Consider the following 25,820-nt stretch of genomic DNA (forward strand, 5'->3'; position numbering starts at 1 on the left):
GGGAGAACGTGTCTATGCCTCGAGAGGCGCACATGCTGCCCACCATGCTCTATATAAAGGGGGGGTCTATCACCTGTGGAGGTAGGCGTTATTCTTGAGTTCTATTGTTGATATTGTTGCTCCACTTTTCTCCACATTCCGATGACTGACTTGAGCGTCGGAGAACCAATACTAGGGACCTCTTCCCTGGCCCGATACTGACGCCATTTATTTTACAGAGCGGAACGAAGTCCACGTCCACTCAGCGAAGCCGCCACCTCCCAACTAATTAACTATTTCCTTTTCCATATTGATCTCTTAAAAGTGTGCTCCCTTATAGTCATCGATAATCTCATATCCTTTATCTTTCTTGTCGATGTTCTATGCTCTGTTTTCTTCTTAGTCAGTAATTACATATATTTCCCTTCCCTCAGCGATAATTCTCTCAAAGGACGTTATTCTTTTCTTTTATTGATGATTTTTTTTTTCACTCTTTCCTCTTCTTCCTCCATAAGAATAATAAATAGAACTTCCTAATACATTAAACAACTAAAATATAATACTAATATTTTTAATGATTATAAAGAATAAGATTGTGTGGTGGAACTTTAACATAATTTTTAAAAAAATAATTATCTTACTATTTTATTAAAAATCTCCCCTCTTTGCTAACTAACTTTGGTGAAGCTTAAAATGAATTTACGTTAATATCATTTTTTTTATTCACACTAAAAATAATTCCAAGGTTTATTAGTAATTCCACAAGCGAAACAATCAATGATCTAGAGTTCGAGACTTGACTGCGGCATATTATTATGAATTTTTTTCATCATTAATTTTTTCTGGTTGTTTTATATAAAAAAAATATAGTTCTCTTTAGTCCAATATCTTAGAATTGACAACACTATGATCAAAGAAGTTTCTATAAATATTTTAGACAAACAATGTTAAAAAATATACTTAAAATATACTTTTCTTAGTTTTTTTTACTAAGATAAGTATAATATTAAATAAAATTAATTTTTTTCATAGGGAATTTATAAGGGTGATACTTGAAAATTCAAACAATTCGAATTTTCAAAGATCCAAATAATTCAAAATTTCAAAAGTCAGGTACTTTACCCTAACGACTTTACTTTAGTATTTTAATACTTTAGTATTTTAATGTTAAAATATTTTAATTAATATAGTATTATATCACGTGTGCATGATCACTAGTTTTAATTATATGATATGTTATATGAATAATATGATATTGATGGTTTGGATTTATTTTAAATTAAAAATTTAAAAATAATAGTAAATTCAAATTTAAAATAACACTTAAATGTTGAACTTTATAAAATATAGGAAGATAATTTTAAATTTTTTATATAATATAGAAAAGTTAAAATTTGGTCAATAATGATTTTTGAAAAGAAAATATTTGAATCTTTAAAGTTTTTTTTAGCACTTATATAATATTAATGGTTTAAATTTATCTTTAGAATTAATTTTTTAAAAAGAATTACTAATATTTGAAATATTAAATTTTATAAACAAAATTAAATTCTTTTCCCGATGAAGAGCTTATAAATACTATTTACAATATCTGTTATATTCAATAATATCTCAATAAATATTAAATAATTTAATAATAATTTTATTAATTGAAAAAAATTATTATTAAAACTTAAATATACAAATTTAATTAGTAATTTTGCATCAAGCAAACTAAATGTTATTTAAAAATATTTTTTAAAAATTAATATTAATATTTTATTTTTTATTTAAAAAACTGTAAATATGTGATATTTTTTAAAAATATTCGTCCATGATGAAAAAAAAAAAGATAAAGGTGAATATTTTTTTTTTTAAAAAAAATATAAAACTCTTTCCCCATAGGGACTGATAGATCATTAAGACTGCTTGCGATGTATATATAGTATTCATGTGATAGTTATTATGTGTAATAGTTATTTGTTATAACAATAACATCACCATATATTAATTTCGAGCAATTTAAGTATAACTATTTGAATAAAACAAGTAGTCAAATGTTAAAATAAATTAAATAAATTTCATAGAACTCACTGGAGGTAACATTAATACTATTTGAATATGATCTATAGTAGCTACCTGCTACAATAATATTATAAATTTTAATAAAAAAATTTAATGCTAAAATAAATAAATTAGATTCCATAGGATCCAACGGATGTAAATTAACATCATCTAGATAGTGTGACAAAAAATGAATATGTTCGTTCTCAGTGTTCCTGTCAATTCATCTCAGTACTAATACGGAAGAGGTAAATCACGGATGACTACTAACCTTTGGAATAATGACTAGTACATAAAGGAGATATTTATTTCGATTTTACCGAGATTCGAACCCCAAAATTCATTATGGTAATATCATCACCTAAATATTATGGCAAAAGACGAATACGTTTTCCCCCAGTACGCCCGTCAATCCGTCCCAGGGCCAATACGGAGGAGGTAAATCATGGACGACTACTAGCCTTTGGAATAGTGACTAACACGTAAAGAAGATATTTACTCAGTTTTATCAAAATTTAAACCCTAAATTTCATTATGATAATCTTAGATATAATCACCTAAATTTGAATGACTATGTAATAACTAACAAATAGTTACTGCAACATATGATAATTGACTGTGATCTAAATCTTCAATTTTAAAATGGTGTGTATAAAAAGAATATCAGGATTCTTTAAAATTAAATTCAGGTTTTTTTATTTTTATCCATAACTCGTCAATCTAATGCACGCATCCAGATCACGCATTGCCCTTTGCCAGTGTTGACCAATCGATCCTGGAATCCTGATCACGGGGTTTCATTCAGTTCGATCAGGAGTTTTGCTGAATCCTGTCCGCATCGCCACACAGAACCAAAGCTCTAAAAAGTGAAAAACAGTATATGTCGATTGTATGAGATCAAGTCATTCCTACCATAATCTTCCAAAAACAGAGTCCATCATTTTCCTCATTCCTAAAAAAAAATAAAAAATAAAAATGCAAAATTATTCATATTCGAAACGATAATCACGCCCACGCGTGGAATAATATGCTCGTCGACCTAATGCATGCATCCAGGTCATGCATTGTCCTCGGCGAGTGTTGACAAATCGAACCTGATCCCAGTTTCCATCAGGAGCTCTTACTGAATCCTGTCCGAATCACCTCAGCGGATCCTAGGACAAAGGCGTGAAGGCCAAGGCGTTACGAAACAATGCGACGTCGTCGGTGGGGCCAGCCCATGCGTGATCTATTTTTTTTTATATATTTATATTAAATAAATATATTCCACCTATTAATTCGTGCGCCAAGTTAATGCGATTATTTACGTTCGCCTGAGAAAGATTGAAAGAGAGAACTAGGACGTGTTCCATCACCATTACTGCTACTATTGCACTAGATTTGGATGGCATCTCACGTAGAATCACGTCCACGTTCTTTCTCTTAAAAGTAGGGGGGCGAGATCCGCCGCCCAGTTGTAGATTTTGCAGATCTCAGCCGTCGGCACGCTCCGGTCGCACCGCAGATCAGTATGCGGACGCACGGACAGAGCGAGCGCCGCTCCCCCCGATAGGCTCGGCGAAAGCGACGAGGACAGCGAGCAGCGTGTCTGATGCAGATTAATATTACATCTATCCACGCTGAGAGGCGCAGAAAACCAACCACCCTCTTCCGCGTCTCTTCACCCACCGGTAAGCGTTACTAAACAAATTCTTTAATTTTTTATTTGTATATTTTATAAAATGCAAAAATCGAAAGAACGCCTGAAATTAAGTAAATCATAAAAAAACACATTAAAAAAAATCAATTGTATGTTCCATCAAATATTTTATTCCGAGAATACATTCCAATGATATAATACTATGATAGTATTGTAACATATATTTAGTACGGGATAGCTACTATAATTATTTTTTAATGATTTTAATTAATTTAAAATAATTTTAATAAAATAATTTATTTTTCATATTATAATAATTATTGAATATTTTCTATACGTATGTTGTAGCAACAACTAAATAACCTTTACATATTATAGCTAAATCCTATATTTTAAAATTTTGACTAAGATAATTGATTTTTTTTATTATATTAATTATCAAGTAATTTTTATATATTGTAATAACTATTAAGTATTTTTTTACATGTCATGACTATTATTATATTAAAATACTTTATTAAAATTATTTTAAATTAATTAAAATTATTTTAAAATAATTGTAATAACAATTCAAGTTAACTTTTATATCTGGTAACAGGTTTAATTGGTATAATAACTTCAGAAGTAAACCACGTGTACCAATTTTTTTTTCCTTTTATTTTACTTTTAGGCCGTAGCCGAGCTGATAATTATACGACTGAAGCAATGATAGAATGCTAATAAAAACATGAAAAATACCCTCCCTTTCCATCAAAATGGGGACACATTCGGTAGTCGATTTACTATCTCGTGGGCCAGTCGTGAGTCCTTTTTATTTTTGTTTTTGTTTTTTAAAAACGTCAATTTATATAATTTAAGACATCCATTTGATTTTTTTGTTTTTTTTTTTATAAATAAAAAATTTAGATAATAAATTCATCGAATTGGCACTTCGGGCGGTGAACGTATCTCAAACGGGAAGGCAGGCAAGGTCGGAGGAAACCAAGCAAAGCCGCAGTGTAGTGTTGACGTGCGAGGGAGGCGGTCGTGATTCGAGACGGCGAGGCGACGACGCCACCGAGACTCGCTCGATTCGTCGTCATCTCCCCTCCCACGACGCAAGACACCCACCCACCATTTCTCTTTTATGCGTATACATATAAATATTCATCACACGCATCTCTTCAGGAAACGTACGCCGACCTTTTTGTTCCTGCTCCTCCCTCGATCCCTTCTGCAAACCCTCGTCCCTGTCCATGGTTCCGAATTCGATCTCATCGCCTACTCCCGCTGCTTCGATCTGATCTCTCCCCTCGCTCCTCTCCTTCTGCTGCTCCCCATGTCGTCTTCCTCGTCGGCGGCGGCCGTTGCGAGGGTCTGCTTCAACTTCCAATGCAAGGAGCCGCTGCCCGACCCGCCGCCCGCCAGGAGGAAGGGCTGGCGCCTCCGCTCCGGCGAGATCGCCGATCTCTGCGAGCGATGCTCGTACGCCCTCTTCGCTTCTGGCTTTACACGTCGGAGTGGTTCTGGGATTGGATCTCTGACCCCGCTCGGTCGTGTTTGATCTGCTTTCCGGATTTTTCGAGGGGCCTACTGAGAAAAAAGGCGGTTCTGCTCCGCCCTTCTGTTTCACTTCGTCTTTAGTTTTTTGAATTCGTGTTTCGTGGTTGTTAGTAGGAACCGTTGGTTGATTGTTGCGAGCGGTGTCAGTAGTTTTGGGCAGTTATTATTATCTAAAATTTCGACCGTAAAACGCGGAAATTGCTTTGCTTTCAGCTTTCATTGATCTCTTCGGATTCACAAAACTTTGACTTTTTTCCCTCGCTGGTGAACTGAGTTTGAATGCAATATCGAGTATTGAGGTGTTCGAGTTAAGATATTCGTAATTGTCTAATGTCTTTTTGTTTGCTTTTAGCTGCACATTCGAGCAGGGTAATTTCTGCGAAACGTATCACTCCGATGACGAGGGTTGGAGGAACTGCGAAACATGCGGAAAGGTTTGGAATTAAGTTGAATGTTTTATCTCTCAGTGATTAGTCTACTATTGTGGTTCACTCAGGAGTGTTCGTTCACAAGAGTGATTTTTGTTGATCCGTGGAACATATAAACTGATTCAGCTGTTTTCTTCTCTTTTTTCCTCAGAGAATGCACTGTGGATGTATCGTTTCAGTCACTACTTATGTGCTTCTTGATGCCGGCAGTATTGATTGTGTTGCATGTGCAAGGAAGCCTTCTGTCATGGTGAGTAGGAAAAAAGATGGTCTTTCTGTTTCCTCTTGATATTATGAAGTGTGTCTACTCCTTCAATAATGAACTTTCCAATTTGCAAATGTTTATGGTTATAAGTTTACGGTTCATACAAATATGTTTGAATTTTTGACCATTTTAGTTAAATTCTATTCTCAGTTCATATATACACCATGCAAAGAGAGAAGCATATTTAGAAATTTTTTTGTTTGTTTATTCGGGGATGCTTATTTCTCTGTGTAAATCGGTGGTTGTGATTGGATGTGTCAATTGAGGGTTCTATTTGATACGTGCCTTGATAAGTTCATGTGACATGGCCTTAGACAATTGAATCATGTCATTTCATTTTGTTATATATATATTTTTAACCTCAGTGGGGTATATAGTTGTCAACATATAATTCATGTGATCATTTTCACTAGTGCAGTTATAGACACTTGAAGCAGAACACTCATGTCCCTATTTAAGTAGTAATCTCTGATTTGATTCATAGTGTCCATTTCTTGTTTTATCAGGCTCCTAACCAGATGATATCATCTCCTATGCTTATGCACCCGCAAGTATCTGAGAGGAGGGAATTTCCTGCTAAAAGCTGGAAACCTGTGAGTGGCCCGATTTTTGGACAGTGGCGGCAAGCATCACATATGTGGAATATGACAAGTGCACAGTCAGACTTACAACAACGGTTGTCATATGAATTTGATAGGCCAAATACTATAGAGAAACTTAGTTCTGGCGGGCGTTTCTCTGTTTTGGCTCATGAGAAAAAAATTGAAAATATATCTGACAGACAAATGACTAGCAGCCTTAGTAATATCATAAGAGAAAGATTTACCAATGTGAAAGTAAGTTTAGATGGAACCTCTAGTTTTGCTACGTTTCGAGAAAGCAATACTGATGGAATACACGATTGTCACCTTGTTGGAGATAATGGTCCTGTCACTGCAAGAAAAAAAGTGAATGCAGATTGTTCCACCATCCCTCCTGGTGCCAACTTAGAAGTCCATCCAAATTCGTGCATCATCTCATTGCCATCATCTAATGTAAAAGAAGAACCTTCCTCCCTTAGCTTAGTTGCTTCTATCCCATCAGCGAATGGCTCAAAGGAACAACATAAATTTTCAACAAAACAATCACAGCCCCAAGCTGGCACTCCTTTATCGAAGCAGTTTTATCCTCAAAGTGTACACGATGCTGAACGACAAACTCAAATGCACAACGAAAAACCTCGAATAGATAGTCGGGTGCGACCTCAATTACTTCCTCGATATTGGCCTAGAATAACAGATCAAGAGCTACAACAAATATCTGGAAAGTATCCTTTTTGGGTGCATTTCATAATGTTCTTTTGTTTTTCTCTTCTCAATACTGTCTCATGACTTTTTATCCAAGCAAAGAATGGATATGATGCTATGATCAATTTATAATTCATAATTCAATGAAGCTTTGCCTGACCTGTTAGCAGTTCAAATGTTGTTATTACTCCATTGTTCGAGAAGATGTTGAGTGCTAGTGACGCTGGTCGTATTGGACGTCTGGTGCTGCCAAAAAAATGTGCTGAGGTCATTTCTTGAACTTTCCTACATTTGGAACTGAAATTATTTAATGATTACTATCTTGTCTGAGCATTAGTGTATTAAGTCCTTTTTCAGTTCCTCTTTTGGTTGTCCTATGTCTATCGCAGTCATGTGGCCTAGATGCGCTGGTGTGTGTACTACATTGTTTGTTTTGTTATCATATTATCATATATCCTTCATGAGTTAAACTACTAAGTCTCTAGCATTTTGTAGTGATTTTATTTCTTAAGCTCCTCAACTAAAATTCCAGTGCCTATAGAAAAAACCTCTCTAGTCTAAACTGAACATTTATTTATTTTTCCTTTTCGAGAAGGGGAGCCCTGGTGTAGTGGTAATGTTATCATAGTATCATATATGACATCCATCGTGAGTTAAACTACTAAGTCTCTAGCATTTTATAGTGATTCTATTTCTTAAGCTCCTCAACTAAAATTTCAGTGCCTATAGAAAAAACCTCTCTAGTCTAAACTGAACATTTATTTATTTTTCCTTTTTGAGAAGGGGAGCCCTGGTGCAGTGGTAATGTTATCATAGTATCATATATGACATCCGTCGTGAGTTAAACTATTTAGTCTCTAGCATTTTGTAGTGATTCTATTTATTAAGCTCCTCAACTAAAATTCCAGTGCCTATAGAAAAAACCTTTCTAGTCTAAACTGAACATTTATTTATTTTTCCTTTTTGAGAAGGGGAGCCTTGGTGCAATGGTAATGTTATTGCCGTGTTAACGAGGAAGATAGATATCAAAGAAAACTTGGTTAACAGAAAATAAAAAAGGATTAAATTGGTTTAAATATAAATGATGATATATTAGGGGATTGAGCCTAATGACGTAGGAGATCTATATAGCTGACTCCATTTAGTAGATAAAGGCTTTGTTGTTGTCGTTATGATTTATTTTTTCCTTTTTATTATTTTTTATTTTTGCTAGGAAGCCAACCAAGATTGAGATCAATTTGGCCTTGAGGTAGTATACCTATCTTGTTCCTGCCACAGAAAAAATATCCTTGTATCATCTATATCAGGTGATAAAATGCATCCATCTCAACTTTACATTGTGAAGAAGAAGAAGAAGAATTCTGATTTTGTGATGTATAGGATCCACTGTCTCGTGAAGTACTCAAATATATCAGAAAAGAAACACTCTTATCAATGAATAATCATATTTACTTCCTTTAGGTCTGTTCAAATTTATTTGTGAATATAACCTGATTGGATCTCCCTAATGTTGTGTAACAATCCTTACGCTTGCATTAAGTAACTATAATGTTACTTGAATTCCTTATTAATTATTCTATGTTATTGGAAAATAAGAAATGGCAAATAACTAAAAAGCAGAGTACTAGGTGGCCTATTGTGGAGATGGTAGAAATAAGTTATTAAAGCAATGACTAGATGTTGGAAAGTAAATATCCTATTGCAGGACAGTGTTGTCCCATATTGTGTGTCGATGTTGGTTGACACGAAATCATACTGTTTCTGTATGAGATCAAAACTGGTATCAAAATTCTAATCCTTTGTGTAGATTTAGTTCTTTCATTAGCTTAAGCCTTTAGATAAGTCATAACTATTTAAGTTGCATGTTGGGCTTGGGCCAAATCCAATATCCCAACCTTGATACAACGGTGTGGGGAAAATAAATATTGAAGCGAAAACTTAGCTCTTACTATAAGTTTAAGCTCTTAAAGTTATCACCCAACCAAACTTGGCATGATTTCTAAGTGGGGCTTAAATTTTGGAAGTCAAATTACACCATCTTGATGAATTATAGTATTATAAGTAACACCTTATATTTTTTCTTTGTGCTTATCAAATTACACTATAACTGGAGTGTTCATCTGATGTGGCAATAACCTTGTCAGATCATGCCTCTTAAGTATTAGAATTATGTCCATTAACTCGATGCCTGACTGCTTGAAGTTGTTATTTATTGTACCATTTCTTCATTTCACCATCCAGCTAGTAATCGTACTGCCTTATCTTCATCTTATGAGGTCAGAAACTTGTTCATTTGTCATGGTGTGTTGCTATGTGATAAATAACAAACTATAAACAGGATAGCTACAAAGTTTATTTTCTTTTTCTTGGTTGCTGTACAGATCTTCTTTTTTAGTTTCTTTCCTTGAAGAACCTGATAAACTGCTGCTCAAGATGTGGTTCTTTTTTTAGCTTGATTGAAAACTCAGTATTGTATTGTGTCTAGGAAGCATGTGACATCTGTAAGATTATATTCAAGTTGACAGTGTATTTGAGCGAGGACCACTACATTTTTTCCCTTCAGCATGTGAGCTGACCTTTTTTGTTGGTGAAATGTCAGAGTGCCTGCTGTTCTATATTTTAAAATACAATTTAATGATTTACTGTGGGTGACCTGTTAGCCTCTAAGTCTCTTTCCTTGTGTCATTCAACATGTTTGTTTGTTTATTCTCTTGCAAGTTCTCTATTTGCATGCTACTTCAACCTACTAAATTGTATGCTGTCAACATAACTATTAGAAATGGATGACAGAAATGAAGTGTAGAAATGCTTTTCTTTAGCCCATAAATAGTTCTAACTTGAAGAACAGGAATTGCAAGTGCTTTGATTGCCAATTTATGTGCGCAGATTGGTCATGTAGTGGGGCTTTTTTAGAGTTAGGAAGATGCATGAAATCTGTAATAGTCAAACTTCGAAAGAGTTGTCATTCAAAATTTTATGTGCAAAACACTCACTTATGCTATATCTACAGGGAGGAAGAGGGGAAAAAGCAAAGTAGATTGTTGAGGGAGGGAAGAGAGGAAGGAAGAGAGGAGCGAGGGATATCCTTTGTTTTCTCTACTTGAGAGAAAAGAAGAGGAATTGAGTGAAAATGATAACTTCCACTTTTGATTTTATCATTCCAAGACATGCAAGGTTAATCTAGTCATTTCAATGATTTCCCACTTTCTCTCCCCTCTTTCATTTACTTTTGGAAGTAACCAAAAGCCAGGAAAGGAGAGTCAAATTGTTTCTTTCTTTTCCATTACTTTTTATTTTTTTTTTCACCTAAATGGACAAGGGAAATGATTGATTCCCCTCTTCCCTCCCTCTATTTCACTTTCCTCTCTAGTAGACTCACATTAGAGAACTATAAAACAAGTTCTCATTACTATCTGACATGGTTTATGTTAATGCTTTGTAATGAGTTTTTTTAGAGGCTCTAGTTTTTTGTTTATAGGTTTAACTTGACACAATTACCATGCTAACAAGGTTAGCATAATTTGATGACTTTTAGATGCTGTACCATTTGTTATTTTACTCAATTGATCACATGCTTTTCTTTGTTGTATGCATATAATTTGATTAATCGTCAATGAGCGGTTGAAAGTTTATGTTTTTAAAGAAAAAAATTGCATTTACTTTCAGTATTGTGAATGATTGTCACAATACAGGCCTACTTCCCTGCAATTTCTCAGCCTGAAGGGCTTCCACTGAAAGTTAAGGATGCAAATGGGAAGGACTGGGTGTTTCAATTTCGTTTCTGGCCAAATAATAACAGTAGAATGTATGTTTTGGAGGGAGTTACACCTTGCATTCAGGCAATGCAATTGCAAGCTGGTGACACAGGTATGGATTACATTTTCATGAAGAATTGTATAGCCTGTAACGTCCTCCAGGATTGAAACTATGTCATAGATGTGATACTTGTTTTGGGTCTTTTTTAGTTCTATTATATAAAACTAAATCTTTTCTTGGACATCTGAATCCTTGGAAATCCAAAACCTCGGATGGCCATATAATTTTCAGAATAGATTTACTTTTTCCTCTATAGTTTTTGATGGCCGTAGTTTTTGATGTGTGATCATCTATCTTAATAAGATTGGTTATCTACCACTTTTATTTGATCAGTGTTGACCTCCTTTTGGGGAATTTTAATTGATGCCTATCCTATGACATCTATATGCAGAGTCAAAATTGAATGTTGCATATACTTTTCTCTGTTGCTCTTTGTTTTGCTTTTTCTCCCAGGTAAAATTATTTTTTAATATGCAGCAGCATATTAGGATTTCTAAATTATGTCACTTCTACTAGTATATGGCAATGTTCTTCTATTTCTTTATGATCTGATCACATCACAGATGTGTGTATAGATGTGCATAAGGATTAATATATATGGACATTTGTATACATGACACTATCTTGTTGCAACATACTTATTATAGAGTCTCTGCAGTGACATTCAGTCGCATGGATCCAGAAGGGACACTGATTATGGGATTCAGGAAGGCATCTGGTGCCTCTAATGAACAGGTCCGTCAGGGAAAGATTGCTCAGAAACATAGAAGTATTTTGATAAATTTATCATAGTGCTTGGATCTCCCATTGCCCTTTAGAGACTTAAAAGTATTAATCTTATTTATCTTGCATGCTTTCTCAAGCATTTCATCTTCACTTTTTCTTTCACAACTTCTGTTGTTACGATATAACTCCTCTAAGCATACATTCTATGAATCACCCATTAGTTGCACGAAGGTGTTATTTTACTTTAAATTGCTAGAATTGTGTTTATTTGTAGTTAATACTTGTTGAAATGAAGAAAGTGAGCAACCTCATTTTCTTGAATATATATGATTAGTAAACAGTGAAGGACCAGGACAGATGTCTTATTCTGCCGTTGTATGCCTTTTTTCCTGTTTATTTACCTACGGCTTTTTACAATGTTATTTTTTTCGAATTCATTGACAGGACTTGCAAACACTTAAATCTGGCAATGGCTTTTCAGCACCTCCAGAGGTTGACTGCAAAGTCACTGCTAAAGATCTCAAAGGCAGTATAAAAACAAGGAACTTGGTCAGTACAGTAGAGCAGAGGAGCTGTTCTACGTTTGCAAATGATGGTCTGCTGCAAAAAGATGGGCTAAGTGCTAGGTCGCCACAGGGCACCAGTAGAAGGAAAGGTGGCAATCTTGGGTCCAAGAGTAAACGTCTAAGAATTGACAATGAAGACTCCATGGAATTGAAACTAACATGGGAAGAGGCTCAGCAGTTGCTCCGCCCATCTCCCAACTGTGTTCCTAGCATTGTTTTGGTTGAAGGTCATGAGTTTGAAGAGTATGAGGTATGATACTTTGCATGCTCCTGCAACTTTTCTATTGACTTGCATCATTTCTGTGATTCTTGTCAGTAGTTTGTAAAATATCTTTAGTTATTTTTTTATTTAAAAAAAAAACGGAGTGAAGTTTAAGAATTTTCATACTATTGTGAACTTTGTCTTTTCTCTTTGCTGTTGCAATATAATCATTGTACTGGATTCTCATGCAAAGATTTTCTGAAAGGAAGATTTCTCTTAGTCACATATTCTACATTACTTGGGACTTGGGTATTATATTCTAGCATGGGTGCATGTCTAGGTTCCCAACATAACTGGTTCTAACTTACTTTGGTTTCAAAACTGCTGTGGTTAAACAAACCATTGGATGTTGAATTATTCATTTCTGTATTGGTATTTTGACTTTAGTTCAATGCCAGTCATCCACTCTTGGTCATTTCAGGAATATGGATAACATTTGTCAGATAAGTAATTCTTTCGATCTGCATTGAAATCCTGCACAGTGGTCTTGTTCTTCTATATAACTAGCGCATTGCAATGTTTGAACATCATACATTGCAGAAGACTTTCCTATTGTTTAATTGACTTACATCAATCATGTATTATATACTTTCTTTAGTTGACGCAACGGATACTATTGGTTCCATTGATTGGCGCATGAATATTGGAATCGATACTTCTAGTCCCTGAAGGGAAAACTCATTGTTCCATGAAGGAGACTGCGGCTAAAAATAGTATTTAACTACAACTGTCTCAAAACATTAAATAGGACGCTTAAATAGACCAAATACCCTAATTGCAAGATAACAATACCAAAAATGATCTAAAAAGAAGGCGGTGCGTGAAGCTCCCGTCATGCGAGGTCCCAGGGAAAGATCCATTGTATGCAGTCTTATCCTATTTTTTACAAGAGGTTATCGTTGTGCCAAAGCTCCCCTTCATACAAAAAATGATCTAAATACTCAAAATACGCAACTTACTAAAAATAGTAAAACGATCCTAAGTTAAAATTATCCACACAAAATCCCTTACATCAAACTCAAGTGCCGACGCTTTTGGTCTGCAATGTATTTATACTTTGAATTAGAGATGGACTAACGATCGTGTACCATTTTATGGATCTCCTGCAAACAATCCACGAAGTCAACTACCCTACTATGTACTGGACCCGTACTAAGCAGTTTCAACAAATCCAGTGGACCACGAGGCTAAGCTGAGTAAACCACCTCAAATGGACTGAAACCTTTGATTCATGGCATGATTGTGAGCAAATTTCGTTAAACAAGGCTTTTGATCCCAACTCGTCACATGCTCTCCCACTAAACAACGCAATAAATTTCCAAGTGATCGATTCACAACCTTTGTCCATATGTTTGAGGATGATAAAAAAAAAGGGCAGCCCAGTGCACGAAGCTCCCGCTATGCGGAGTACCGGGGAAGGATCACGCAGCCTTACCCTGCTTTTTACAAGAGGCTGTTTTCAGGATTCGAACTCGTGACCTTTTGGTCACAAAGCAACAACTTTATCGTTGCCCCAAGGCTCCCCTTTTTTGAGGATGATAAACACTACTAAAATTTAATTGTGTATTGACTATCTTCCACAATGATGCGGTGATAAGGAGGGGCCCACCCCGCGGGGGATAGTTGCCACGATGGAGGTCAAAGTCAAGGCGGTCAACGTTCGGGTATCATATGGTCGGACGAACGATAAGTGTATCGGCTGGTCGGGCGATCAGGTCCCGACCGGGAGGAGAAGGTGCCCGATCCGATCCTACCTTTGACTCGGGGGGATGCGTCGAATAGCCGACGATTAAGGAGGCGTTCGACGCTAGGAGGATACGGTATCCTGTTCGAGCAGCTACCCCGCTTGGCCTGGCAGCATGACTTAGCGGTCACAGCAGAGTGTCGGCCAGACACGCCACAGTCGTGGCAGGTTTCCAGCGGACGGGACGCAGGCACAACAATGTTCTGGTCGAGCGGCTAACCAGCTCGGCCTAGCAGCGGATCCACTGTTCTCTCGATATCCTTTTGGGAGTGGGTGCCGCTGACACCCGACATAGTCGACAGGAAGATTGTACGACGGAACTTCCACTGTCACATCAGAGATATGCTCGGCTTGTTAAGGTATTGTGTCAGGGACACTTTACCGACAAGTCTTTTTAGGGGAAATTTTGAGAAGCGTGCCCGTCTGGGGAAGCGTGCACGCGCGCTATAGGAGCTCTATATAAAGTGGGGTCCAAGTATCGGCGGAGGTACGTGAGACACACTATTTACTCTACAATGCTCATTCTTGTTACTCCGTCTTCTACATTATCGTCGGTGACTGACTTGAGTGTCGGAGGACCAACGCCGGGGATTCCTTCCCTGCTCGGTATTGACATCATCTGTTTTGCAGGACGAATCGGAGTCCACGTGCCGTCAGCGGTAGCGCCACATCCCCAGCTTTCCGTCTCATCGACTTTTGGACAAGATCACACAAGTTGCATCAAAAATGACTAAGGAAACGAATGTCCTTATCTGAAACAATGGACGTTGGAAGGCCATGAAGACGATAAACATCTCGAAAGAACATCTACGCCACATTAATAGCATCAATAGTCTTTGCAAGGAAAAAAGTGAACTATCTTAGAAAATCTATCAACGACAATAAAGATGGAGTCACTACCTTGCTTGGGCACGTGACAAGCCTAGCATAAAATCCAAACTGATATCAACCCAAGGTCGAGAAGGGATCGACAAAGGCATGTATATACTCGCATTAGTGGCTGCCCCCTTAGAGACTTGACAAATTTTGCACCTCTGCACATATTTCTCTACTTCTCGTTGCAATGTAGGCCAAAAGTAGGAAGTTTGAACCAAATGAAATATTCGGTTCGACCAACATGACCTCTCAATTCCTTGATTATCTGCAAGTGAAGACTACAAGTTGGAATGCATAACTGATTACCTCTAAATAAAAATCCATCATGCAATAAAAAATCTATTTTCTTCCCAGGCCATACGTCTTGCAATATCACCGAGAAATAAGGATCGGTATCAAGCAAATCACGAAGAGAGTCAAACCCTGGAACCTCAACCCGCATAGTAATTAGAAAGCTACTCCTACGACTCAAAGCATCTGCCACCCAATTAGCGATCCCTGCTTTAAGTTTAACCGCATAAGTGAATTGCTCCAAATAAGTGGCCCATCTCACATGGTAGGGTGACACCTTGCCTTGCTGCTGTAGGTGGTTCAATGAGTCATGATTTGTAAATAAAACAAGTTCTATGTGAAACAAATAGTGACGCCAATACCTCATTGCCTGCACAACGACATAAATAAGTTTTGCTCTAGGGAGTTTTTCGTTGAAAAATGCCACGGGTTTGCCGTCCTGATCGAGTACCGCACCATACCAACTTTAGAAGCATCTGTGTAAATTAAAAGGTTGAGAAAAGTTTGGAAGTATTAAGATGGGCGCCTTTGTGAGTCATTCTTTAATCAATTGAAAGGCCGACTCTATAGTCTCAGTCCACTCAAACCTACTACCCTTCAAACAATTTGTTATTGGAGTCATAATGCTATTGAAAGAAGTAATGAAATGCCTGTGGAACGAGGTTAACTTGTGGAAACTTCTTACTTCAGTTAAGGTCGTCGATGTAGGCTAGTCCTACACTGCTTGTATCTTGGTTTTGTCAACTTCTAAACTCTCTCTTGAAATTATATACCTCAAAACACCACCTTGGGGGGGCAAAAAACACCCAGTTCTTCATAGCAACATAGAATTTTTCCCTGCGCAACACACTAAAAACCTCCCTTATATTGTAGATGTTGCTATGAAGTCGCACTATATATTAGAATATCATCAAAATACACCACAACAAATCTACCAATGAATGATCGCAATAACTGATTCATCACACGCATGAAGGTACTAGGGGCATTGGATAAATCAAAAGGAATCACAAGCCACTCATACAACCCCTCCCTAGTCTTAAAAGTTGTTTTCCATTTATCCTCCGGCCTAATGCGAATTTGATAATACCCACTCTTCAAATCCAATTTGGTGAACACTGCTGATCCACTAATCTGGTCAAGTAAATCATCTAGACGAGGAATGGGAAAGCAGTACCTAATAGTGATTTTATTGATGGCCTTGATGTCCACACACATACACCAAGATCCATCCTTTTTTGACACCAAAAGAGCAGGTACAACACAAGGACTCATGTTTTCCCTTACACGACCCTTAACCAGCAAATTTTCAACCCGTCGTCGCAATTCGTCAGGCTCACGCGGGCTCATCCAGTAATGCAATCTGTGCGGTAGAGATGCCCTCGACTCCAAATCAATATGATGCTGAATATCTCGTTGAGGTAACTCGTCGGGTAGCTCTTCAGGAAAGATATCACCAAAGTCTGCAATTAATGGAGCGACTAAATCTGGAATAGTACTAGGTTCAGACACTTCCTTGCCCATCAATATAAACCCCCTTTCTGCTTTCTGCAATTCCTCATCTAACTGAGCCATGGATAATAAAGCCGACACTTCATTTGTAGGCTTTGGTTGCTCCACCATTTGTCAACCAAGTAGTAGAATAATCTTTGTTCCCTCAAACACAAAACTATAAGTTTTAGCTTGTCCATCAGACTGCCAAGGTCTGCCTAACAATAGGTGACCAACATCCATGCTACCACATCACACCAAATAGTATCTCTATATTTCAGACCAATAGAAAAGAAATAAGAGCTCTTTGTGACATTGATACTTCACCTCCCTTCTTAAGCCATACTAATTTATACGTTTGGGATGATTTCGTCTGAATATTTAACTTTTGAGCAGCTTCAGGAATATGATATTTTCGCAATTTCCAGCATCGATTACAAAACGACAAACTCTGTCCAGGACAGTACATCCGTAATCAGTCACCGTCTACTGATTTCGGCGTTAAACAAGAACGCCAAGCCACCAAATCACCAAGGCTGTCCCGACATCTCCTTCCAACAACACTTCGTTTGCGACCGCCTTGTCATACTGGGGTCTCTAGAGAATTCTGCTACGCCATCTTCACAATCTTCATTCTCTACGAATAGTGCTTTATTTGCTGCACCCTTCTTACACTCCGATTGTCTGTACCCAAACTCTCCACAATTGAAACACTTTATTCCGTCGCGATTGCTGCCACTTCCTCTATTAATTTGTCTGACACCTCTGTTTCCAACCCCAACAGTCACTCCACTTGGCCCTCTGCTCGTAGTGGTTGCAGGAAAAAAACCACTACTATGACATGCATGTTTTTTTACCACCAATGCCCTCTAGTGTGCAATAGATACAGAAATGGAGTCAAACATATTAACTATGTTTTGAATCTGATACTTCAACCCACCGATATATCGTGCCATCAACTGGTCTTCCGTCTCGTGTATTTCATTTCTCGCAATTAGTTGAAAAAATTAAGAGGTATATTCATACACTGACCGGATGCCTTGTTTAAGATTCTGCAACCTTTAATACAATAGTCGCTAGAAATTGTACGGGTTTCCCGCATGACCTTCTTCATCTTCTCCCAGTGGGTAATTTTTGCGTTACCTACTAGTTCCGGGTCAACTTCAGTTGTTGCCACCATGCTGTAACTCTTTCATGCAATCTAGTTGCAACCAAGGGCGCACGTTTGTTTTCAGATACTTTAAAATCAAAGATTTTTTCTATCAAGGCCAACCAATCAGGAACTCCTCAGGTTGTAGGCTACCATGAAATTTAGGAATTTTAGTTCTCATACCTGACTTCCAACACTTGCGATCGTTTTCTACTATTGCTTGGCGTCGCTTGTGGGGGGCCTCCGCTTCATAGGCAACCTTGTCACCTGTTCCCACATCCGAGTTCGCTTGGTAATGACGATGGACCAGATTTTTTCCACTTTGGTTCTCGAACATCGTCGCCATCCTGTCAGCAAGTCGATCCATGACCCCCTCAATCTACCCCACCCGTTCATCCAACATCTCTCGAAATTGTTGTTCGAAATCACGTTCGTACAGGTTGTGGACGTATCAGTGCGTTGTTGTCTTCTCGGCAGCATGATCTCGCAAGATCAGTTCGTCTCTGATACCAACTCGATAAAAATAATAAAAATATTAAAATTGTTTTCTCGATTTGTTCTTTTGTCCACATAATTAAAATTGCTTTCTCGATTTGCTTTTATGTCCGCATCATAAGTTGATGTATTTTTTCAGCTAATTCAAAGTAGAACCTTCTTGTTTTCTTATATTCATTTATTTGACTTAATATATCAATTCCTTCAGGGTATGTAACAGTCCAATGTTTTTTTTTGCTGATATGGCTGTTCATGACAGGAAGCACCAGTATTTGGAAAGTGCACATACGTTGCTGCTAATCAAGCTGGGTAACCTACTTTCTATATGCTTCTCTAAGAATGCTTTGATTCATCATTTTTAGATTTATTGATCATGAACTAACGTAGGGCTCTCACTTGTATTTTAGTTCACTTCTTGTTGATGTACGGATAGCAAAATTGATGAAGATTGCTTGCCATTTTCAACTAAACTGAAGCTAGCTAACTCTCTATTTGAAAGACATATAAGATTCATCGTGTGGAAACAATGACTTTACAGTTTTTAGGGTAAAATACAGACATGAAGATATGCAAATTTGCAAATCTCTCATAGCTGGTGTGATGGGACAGGATTGCCATGTTGTGGTTTTATTTGCTGTATTCTTCATCCCTTGTTTTTGTTCTTCTCCCTCTATTATCTCCAATGAGCATCACCTTAGGGTTCTCTGAGCTTCATTTTTTGCCATGTTTTTTTTGTTGCTTTTTCTCTTATTATCATCTCTTTCTTAAAAGAAGTTCTTATGAATGAAAAAGGTGCTTAAGTACTTGAAAACTTTGTTATATTGGCATAGTTCCTTAGTCATCCCTTTATCTGTCTTAACTAACCTAAATTTGAAAATAAAGAAGTGTGAACTCATTCAAAGTTGAAAAAAAAGCCAATAAAAAAAATAATTCTACTCAGTAGCATCTAGCTGTTGCTCTTTAAGTAAGGAAAAAATAGATTAAAGTGGTACTGAACACATTCAAAGATAGACTAATAAATTCTATACTTAGCAACTCGAATTAATTATAGCTGAAGGTATGATGGGTTTTGAAAGACTAAAGGAAATTCCAATTAACATTATTAAAATTAAAAGTGACTCAAAAGATTGTAGAATTATTGATGGTATAATCTTACATAATGTTCATTGGCGGATAAAATCTGTCTAGTCAGCTTGAATTTGTTTTGACTCGCTGTTTCTTTACTATGGTTACAACAGTGAGAACTCTCAATGGGCTCAATGTGAAGATTGCTCAAAATGGCGCCGACTGCCTGTGGATGCATTCCTTCCATTTAGATGGACCTGTTCTAAGAATACATGGGATCCTGAAAGGTGATCTAGGATATTCTAGTACCCAAACTAATAGTTCTGTCACTTTGTTTATGATGTTTGAAAGCTGGACTTGTTGCTATAGTATTTATATCATTCCCTACTAATTGGAGAAATTATTACAGGATGATAATTTATGCAGGAATGTGTTATTATTGATTCTTCGGCTGTCTGTGTGACCATTTCAAATTGGTATTTCTGGTGCATTTGCATTATTTGTTTGCACAAAGATATGTATTGTCAATTGAATGTATTTACAGAAGAACTATCAATTGAAAATCTCAATCTTCTAGTGCTGCAACCAGCAAGATCAGTGGTCTCAATGACATATCTACCCATGTCAAAACTATGAGATGTCAATTTAACCTCTCAATAGGAGCCTGCAGTTTTGCTTCCCAACTTGATTTGACCCAACCAGCTATTGTGTCTTGTTAATGCAAGGGGAATGGAATAGTTTTGATCTGCCAGTCAGGGAGGATAGAGTTAGTGTTTCACCTCTCTGCACAACACCATATTCACTCATCTTTCCTTCTCTATGAAAGTGACATTTTATGTTTGTTTACTTTATCTATATAAATGACTGAGCATGCTATGACAATTTAATCCTCTACTATAATGTGCCTCCAGTGAGTAAGTTCTTCATGTTATATGTTTTGCACACTAAAGGAATCAGATCATTTTAAAACTCTCTTTTTTTGGACATATTGGAATTCTGCTACCCCATACAGTAGATTCTTTCCCTGAAGTCTGGTAGGTATCCAAATTCCAAAATGCTATATTTGAAAATACATAGTCTATCTTCACTTTTCTACACAGAAGTACATCATCAAGCTGTATATGTCTCAACTCTTTGAGGTGTTCTATGTGTAAGTATAATTCCTAAAAATTCAACAAATGGAATTATTGAAAGCCCTTGGAGATTCTATTCTAGATCAAACAGGTAATTAACAAAGTTGAATTACGGTGCTTACATAGATACTAGAATATGCATTCATGATGAGTCTAATTATTTTATTTCAAATTATTCTGAAGGAGGTATATTATCTACTGTGTGACATAATATTGTTTGGAAAGTGTCAATGTTCCCTTTTCTGTTTCAAAATATTGATTGATGTGCATCTTATTTTTTTCGATTTGTAGGTCTTCATGCTCAGCTGCTCAAGAGCTGAGTTTGGAGCAGTTGGCAGAATTAATCCCATGTAAAACAGGTACAAATATCTTCGTATTAAATTTTTTAATACCAGAATTTATTGGTGAGTCAATCTGTTAATGTAAGTAATCCTAACTAGGACTAATATTTATCTTTAGGTCACTAGTCTAACGTGATGTTTTACCTTCCTACCATGCCCATTGACTTGCAGTATTGTAAAACAGAAATATGAGATAGAGAAACTAATAGCCTCATTTGATATGGGAGTGAAAAAGGATCCGTTGACTTGCAGTAGTGTGAAACAGAAATGAGATATGCCAAGTAACTATTGACCTCATTTGGTACAGGAGTTCCTTTTTCCCCCATTTGATTTGACAGAAATCACAAGAAACATTTTTTGGCTACCTTCATTCTAGGATTTCAAGGATTTAACAAGATTTGTAGTTTCTTTTTTTTTGGGGATTACAAAACCTTTCTATCAGATAACATTTGTTAACTGCCCCCATTCTAGATGTTCAATATTCCAATTTGTTGGTCTTAAAGTTATTTAAAATTATATTACATTTCAATGGTTCTAACAATAACAAGAGTAAAGTAGAGAAAAATCCCCAATCACAACTTGAATTTTACATGCAATCCCCTCATAAAAAACTTTGTTTCCACTCCCTGCATGCAGAGTTTTATTTGCTTCAACTCCCTCATGCAAATATTGTGACCTAATTGCCCCTTAGATTTTTTAGGTACAAAAAGTCCAAAAATGAGTATAATTCCTCTTAAATTCAACACTTTACACTAGAATCGAGTATATTTTCTATTAAATTGAGCATATTTTTTTTTCCTGTTTTAATATAATTTCTCCTAAATTCAATACTATTTAAAGAAAATCTAGTATATTTTCTATCCAATTAAGTATCATTTAAAGGAAATCTAGTATATTTTCTATCCAATTGAGTATCATTTAAAGAAAATCTAGTATATTCGAGTATATTTTCTATTAAAATTGCCTTTCATATTTTTTAGGTATAAATAGTCTAAAAATGAGTAATATTTCTATTAAATTCAGCATTTTAAATTAGAATTGAGTATATTTTCTATTAAATTGAGTATGACTTTTTTCCTATTTAATATAATTCCTCCTAAATTCAGCACCATTTGAAGAAAATCTAGTATATTTTCCATTCAATTGAGTATCATTTAAAGAAAATCTAGTATATTTTCCTTCCAATTGAGTACCATTTAAAGAAAATCTAGTATATTTTTCATCCAATTGAGGTGGAAAAAGAATCGTACTCAATTTGATAGAAAATATACTAGATTCTAGTTTAATGTAATTTAAGAGGAATTATACTCATTTTTAGACTTTTTATACTTAAAATATCAAGGGCAATTAGGTAAGTATATTTGACTAGGGAGTGGAAACAAAGATTTGTTCCAATGAGAACTGCATGCAAAATTGTGTTTGCCAATGGGGGCTGCATGCAAATTTTCCCTTCTAACAACTAATAAATATTTAAGGTTTATGCGATTGGTCCTTTTGACTGATTTATATAAATTTTAATATTTTCCCTAAATTAGTGTTTTATGCCATTTTGGTGATATGTCTAATGCAAAAGTATGATATGCTAAAAAAATTATAATATCATAATTTATTATTTTTAAAATTCACTTTCTCATGTATTCCAAAAACCTCTAGGTTTACTTTTCTAGGAATAAGTTATCTTGTAATTCCTCTCGAATCTAAAATGATACCTTAGATATTACACTCAGATACAAGCAATTCCTCAGAGCTTATGGCTTACTGTCAGATAAAAGATTAAGGTCACTTCAAAATCTGGCCAGCACAATTTTGCTAGCATCTCTGCCAACTTTTTATTGATAGAGTTGCTATTAGGAGCGGTTCTTGTAATGCACAATTGATCACAGATCTTAAAATTTCAGATCATAGAATCTGGTTCAGTGTTTCTTTGCTGTATGGTGAGTGTAAGTTCTTGTCCTGTGCCCAAACCATGATTTTGAAATTTCATGTCATGCAGGTGGTAATATGGTAATACGAAAATATAATGTTTTGGCAAATTATCAGAATTAGTTATTGGTTGGCATGGGTAATCTTTCTTATGTTGCTTGTGTTGTGGTCACTTGTGTTGCTCTGTCATGGAGTATAGGTCATAATTTGTGAAGATGAATTATTTTTTATATTTTCAGTTTTCATTCCTAATTTTTGTTCTTTGTATTCATTTATTTGTTCCTGTTTATGTTGTTCCATCGAGTAGAGATATTTCCAGTAACGACTGTTCATGTTTGCGCGAGGCAGGTTCATCTAAGAGATCCAGAGTCAAAGCTGAAACAGACATGGAAGTTTCAGATGGGCTGGATACACTTGCCAATCTTGCCATTCTTGGAGAAGGAGAAAATCTCCCCCCTCCTCAGCAACCTACAACCAAGCATCCACGGCATAGACCTGGGTGCACATGCATTGTTTGTATTCAGCCTCCAAGTGGCAAGGGCCCAAAGCACATGCAGACTTGTACATGCAATGTATGCCTCACCGTCAAGCGAAGGTTCAGGACACTCATGCTAAGGCGCGAGAAGCGCCAGTCAGAGAAGGAAGCTGAATCCTCAATGAAGCAACAGAAACAACATCCCAACCCATCGCCGGAGAAAACCCAAGTAGGAAATGAACAACAAACAAACACTCTAGTTGTGAATAATTCCCCTACCAAACCAATTATAAATGATGAGGGGCCTAGTGATGAAGCACCTGAGAGCAGAAGAGTATCACTATCTCCTCTGAGAGCTCCTCAGATTGATCTAAACATTCAACCTGAGCGGGAGGAAGAACCATCGCCAAAATTTGAGAATGGCAACATGATGAGGCTTACACCTGATGCGACAGCCTAAACAAGCACCTTCAGATTTCAGAAGGGTTAACGAGAGGGTGAACATTGAGTCTTAACAGAACCTGGTCATTTTTGCAGAAGACTAGGTCCTGATGGCACAGATTTGCAGTGCATATATAGCTACACACCTATCCTAAATCTATTACCAGTATATACCTTCAAGATGAGCCAGGAAGTTATATTCCAGCTCAGTGCCGGCGTGCATTCCATGTTGTGGTAATAATTGTTGGAATAAAATCTCACAATTGCTTAGTCTTCGATTTTTGTTTTTTGGGTTTCTTGTGGGGAGTGTGTGCTCGAGCATTCGTAATTTTTACTGCAACTATTCCTAAGCAACAAGGGGAGTTAGCTGTTGTAAGAAGGCAATATTTTATGCAGATGTAGAATTTATACACATTAATAGTGGAACTTGTTACAACAACTACAATGGCTTCAACATTTGAGTTTATTGTACGGATTATTTGTGCTAAATGTTCCACTTCTCTTTGTCCTATGATTCCATGTTGCAATGAATCAAATTAATAATCCTTGCCTTAAGTTCCAATTAAATCTGGTTCGTTCAATTTTGTCAATACAAATAACTCTTTTTTTGTTAAAAGTATAATCATATGATAAAAAAGATAATTCGAATTCGCTCGCCCCCAATCCTCCACCTAACCCATTCCTGATATGTCGAGTTTTGATCCCAAGATTTCATGTGGTAACACCTTATATCTTAATCATCACATCACCCCGTGTGGTAATATCTTATGCCTTAACCACCACATCGTCCCGATAGGACATTAAAAGTATAATTATGATGACAAAAGACGAATACGTTCGTCCCAAGCGCCTCCGTCAATCCGTCCTAAGGTCAACACGGAGAAAGATTAAAAGTAATTATAAGATAAGATCATGTATAATAGAATTGGATCCTTTCACGATATTCTATATTGATTGAACCTTCATGTACCACTATTTTATTCTCTCATTTTTTTTCCTTCTTTATTTACTTAACCCACCTAACTAAATAATTCATTAAAATAAATTAATCTTGTTGATATTTTTTTAAATAAAAAATCATCATAGAATTTTTTTTTTATTTTTTTAAAGCCATTTAAGATTTTGACTTTTATATTTAGGGATTAAATTATAGTATTAAGTAAGATGTGCGGGATAATATATATATATATATATATATATATATATATATATATATATATATATATATATATATATATATATATATATATAGATGAAGAGAATATTTTGATACTTATTTATCTTATAGTACTATCTTGTGAGTACTAAGTGTATATTTTTTTTAACTTTAATATTATAACACAAATAACAAACCCTAAAGGGTAAATATCAAATTCTAAACTAAGCTCTAAAATAAAGAACAAATATATGCCAGAGAAGAGAGAAAAAAAAAAACAAAATCTAGTTCAAAGTTGGGCAATCCAACAAAATTGAGTTCCAAGTTGGTAGAGAAAACAAGTGAAGATAATTTCGTAGCCACGAACTCGATATTTTCAAAATTCAACAAATATACAAGAACAATACAATTATTAATTATCAACCTCTGACACACGCAAGGACGATTGGGATTAGCTTTTAAACGTAACTTTTATCAGATTCCAGTAATTCCTTTCTCACCAAAAACAACATCATGAAGCACGAACAATTATATCTCATTGAAATCCATTCTGATTTATTTATTTTCTTGACAAAGATACTGACACATCCCTGTGGTTACACGAAAGTCAACTCTGATTTGGTCTCTTTTGCTTCTCGCTTGTACTTGTCGATTCATGCAGTTTCCTTTTTCCCGTGGATTGATTAA

At 36.0% G+C, this 25,820-nt stretch overlaps 1 protein-coding gene across 2 annotated transcripts; it reads left to right on the forward strand.

Moving 5' to 3' along the window:
- The first annotated feature begins 4,599 nt into the window (after window positions 1-4,599).
- On the forward strand, window positions 4,600-24,445 carry LOC122047092 (B3 domain-containing protein Os07g0563300-like). 2 transcript variants are annotated; one of them, XM_042608136.1, is made up of 12 exons: window positions 4,600-5,125; window positions 5,556-5,637; window positions 5,783-5,881; window positions 6,403-7,202; window positions 7,350-7,449; window positions 10,875-11,049; window positions 11,657-11,733; window positions 12,169-12,540; window positions 18,859-18,908; window positions 19,838-19,951; window positions 21,089-21,156; window positions 23,410-24,445. In XM_042608136.1, the coding sequence occupies exons 1-12, from the start codon at window positions 4,788-4,790 to the stop codon at window positions 23,994-23,996; spliced, it is 2,862 nt and encodes a 953-aa protein (XP_042464070.1). In that variant the 5' UTR covers window positions 4,600-4,787; the 3' UTR covers window positions 23,997-24,445. The 2 variants fall into 2 exon arrangements, with proteins under 2 accessions (XP_042464070.1, XP_042464071.1); XM_042608137.1 differs by having other exon boundaries at window positions 7,353-7,449.
- The last annotated feature ends 1,375 nt before the right edge of the window (window positions 24,446-25,820 follow it).

The sequence above is a fragment of the Zingiber officinale genome, chromosome 2B, assembly GCF_018446385.1.
Source record: "Zingiber officinale cultivar Zhangliang chromosome 2B, Zo_v1.1, whole genome shotgun sequence".
Classification (NCBI taxonomy): Eukaryota; Viridiplantae; Streptophyta; class Magnoliopsida; order Zingiberales; family Zingiberaceae; genus Zingiber; species Zingiber officinale.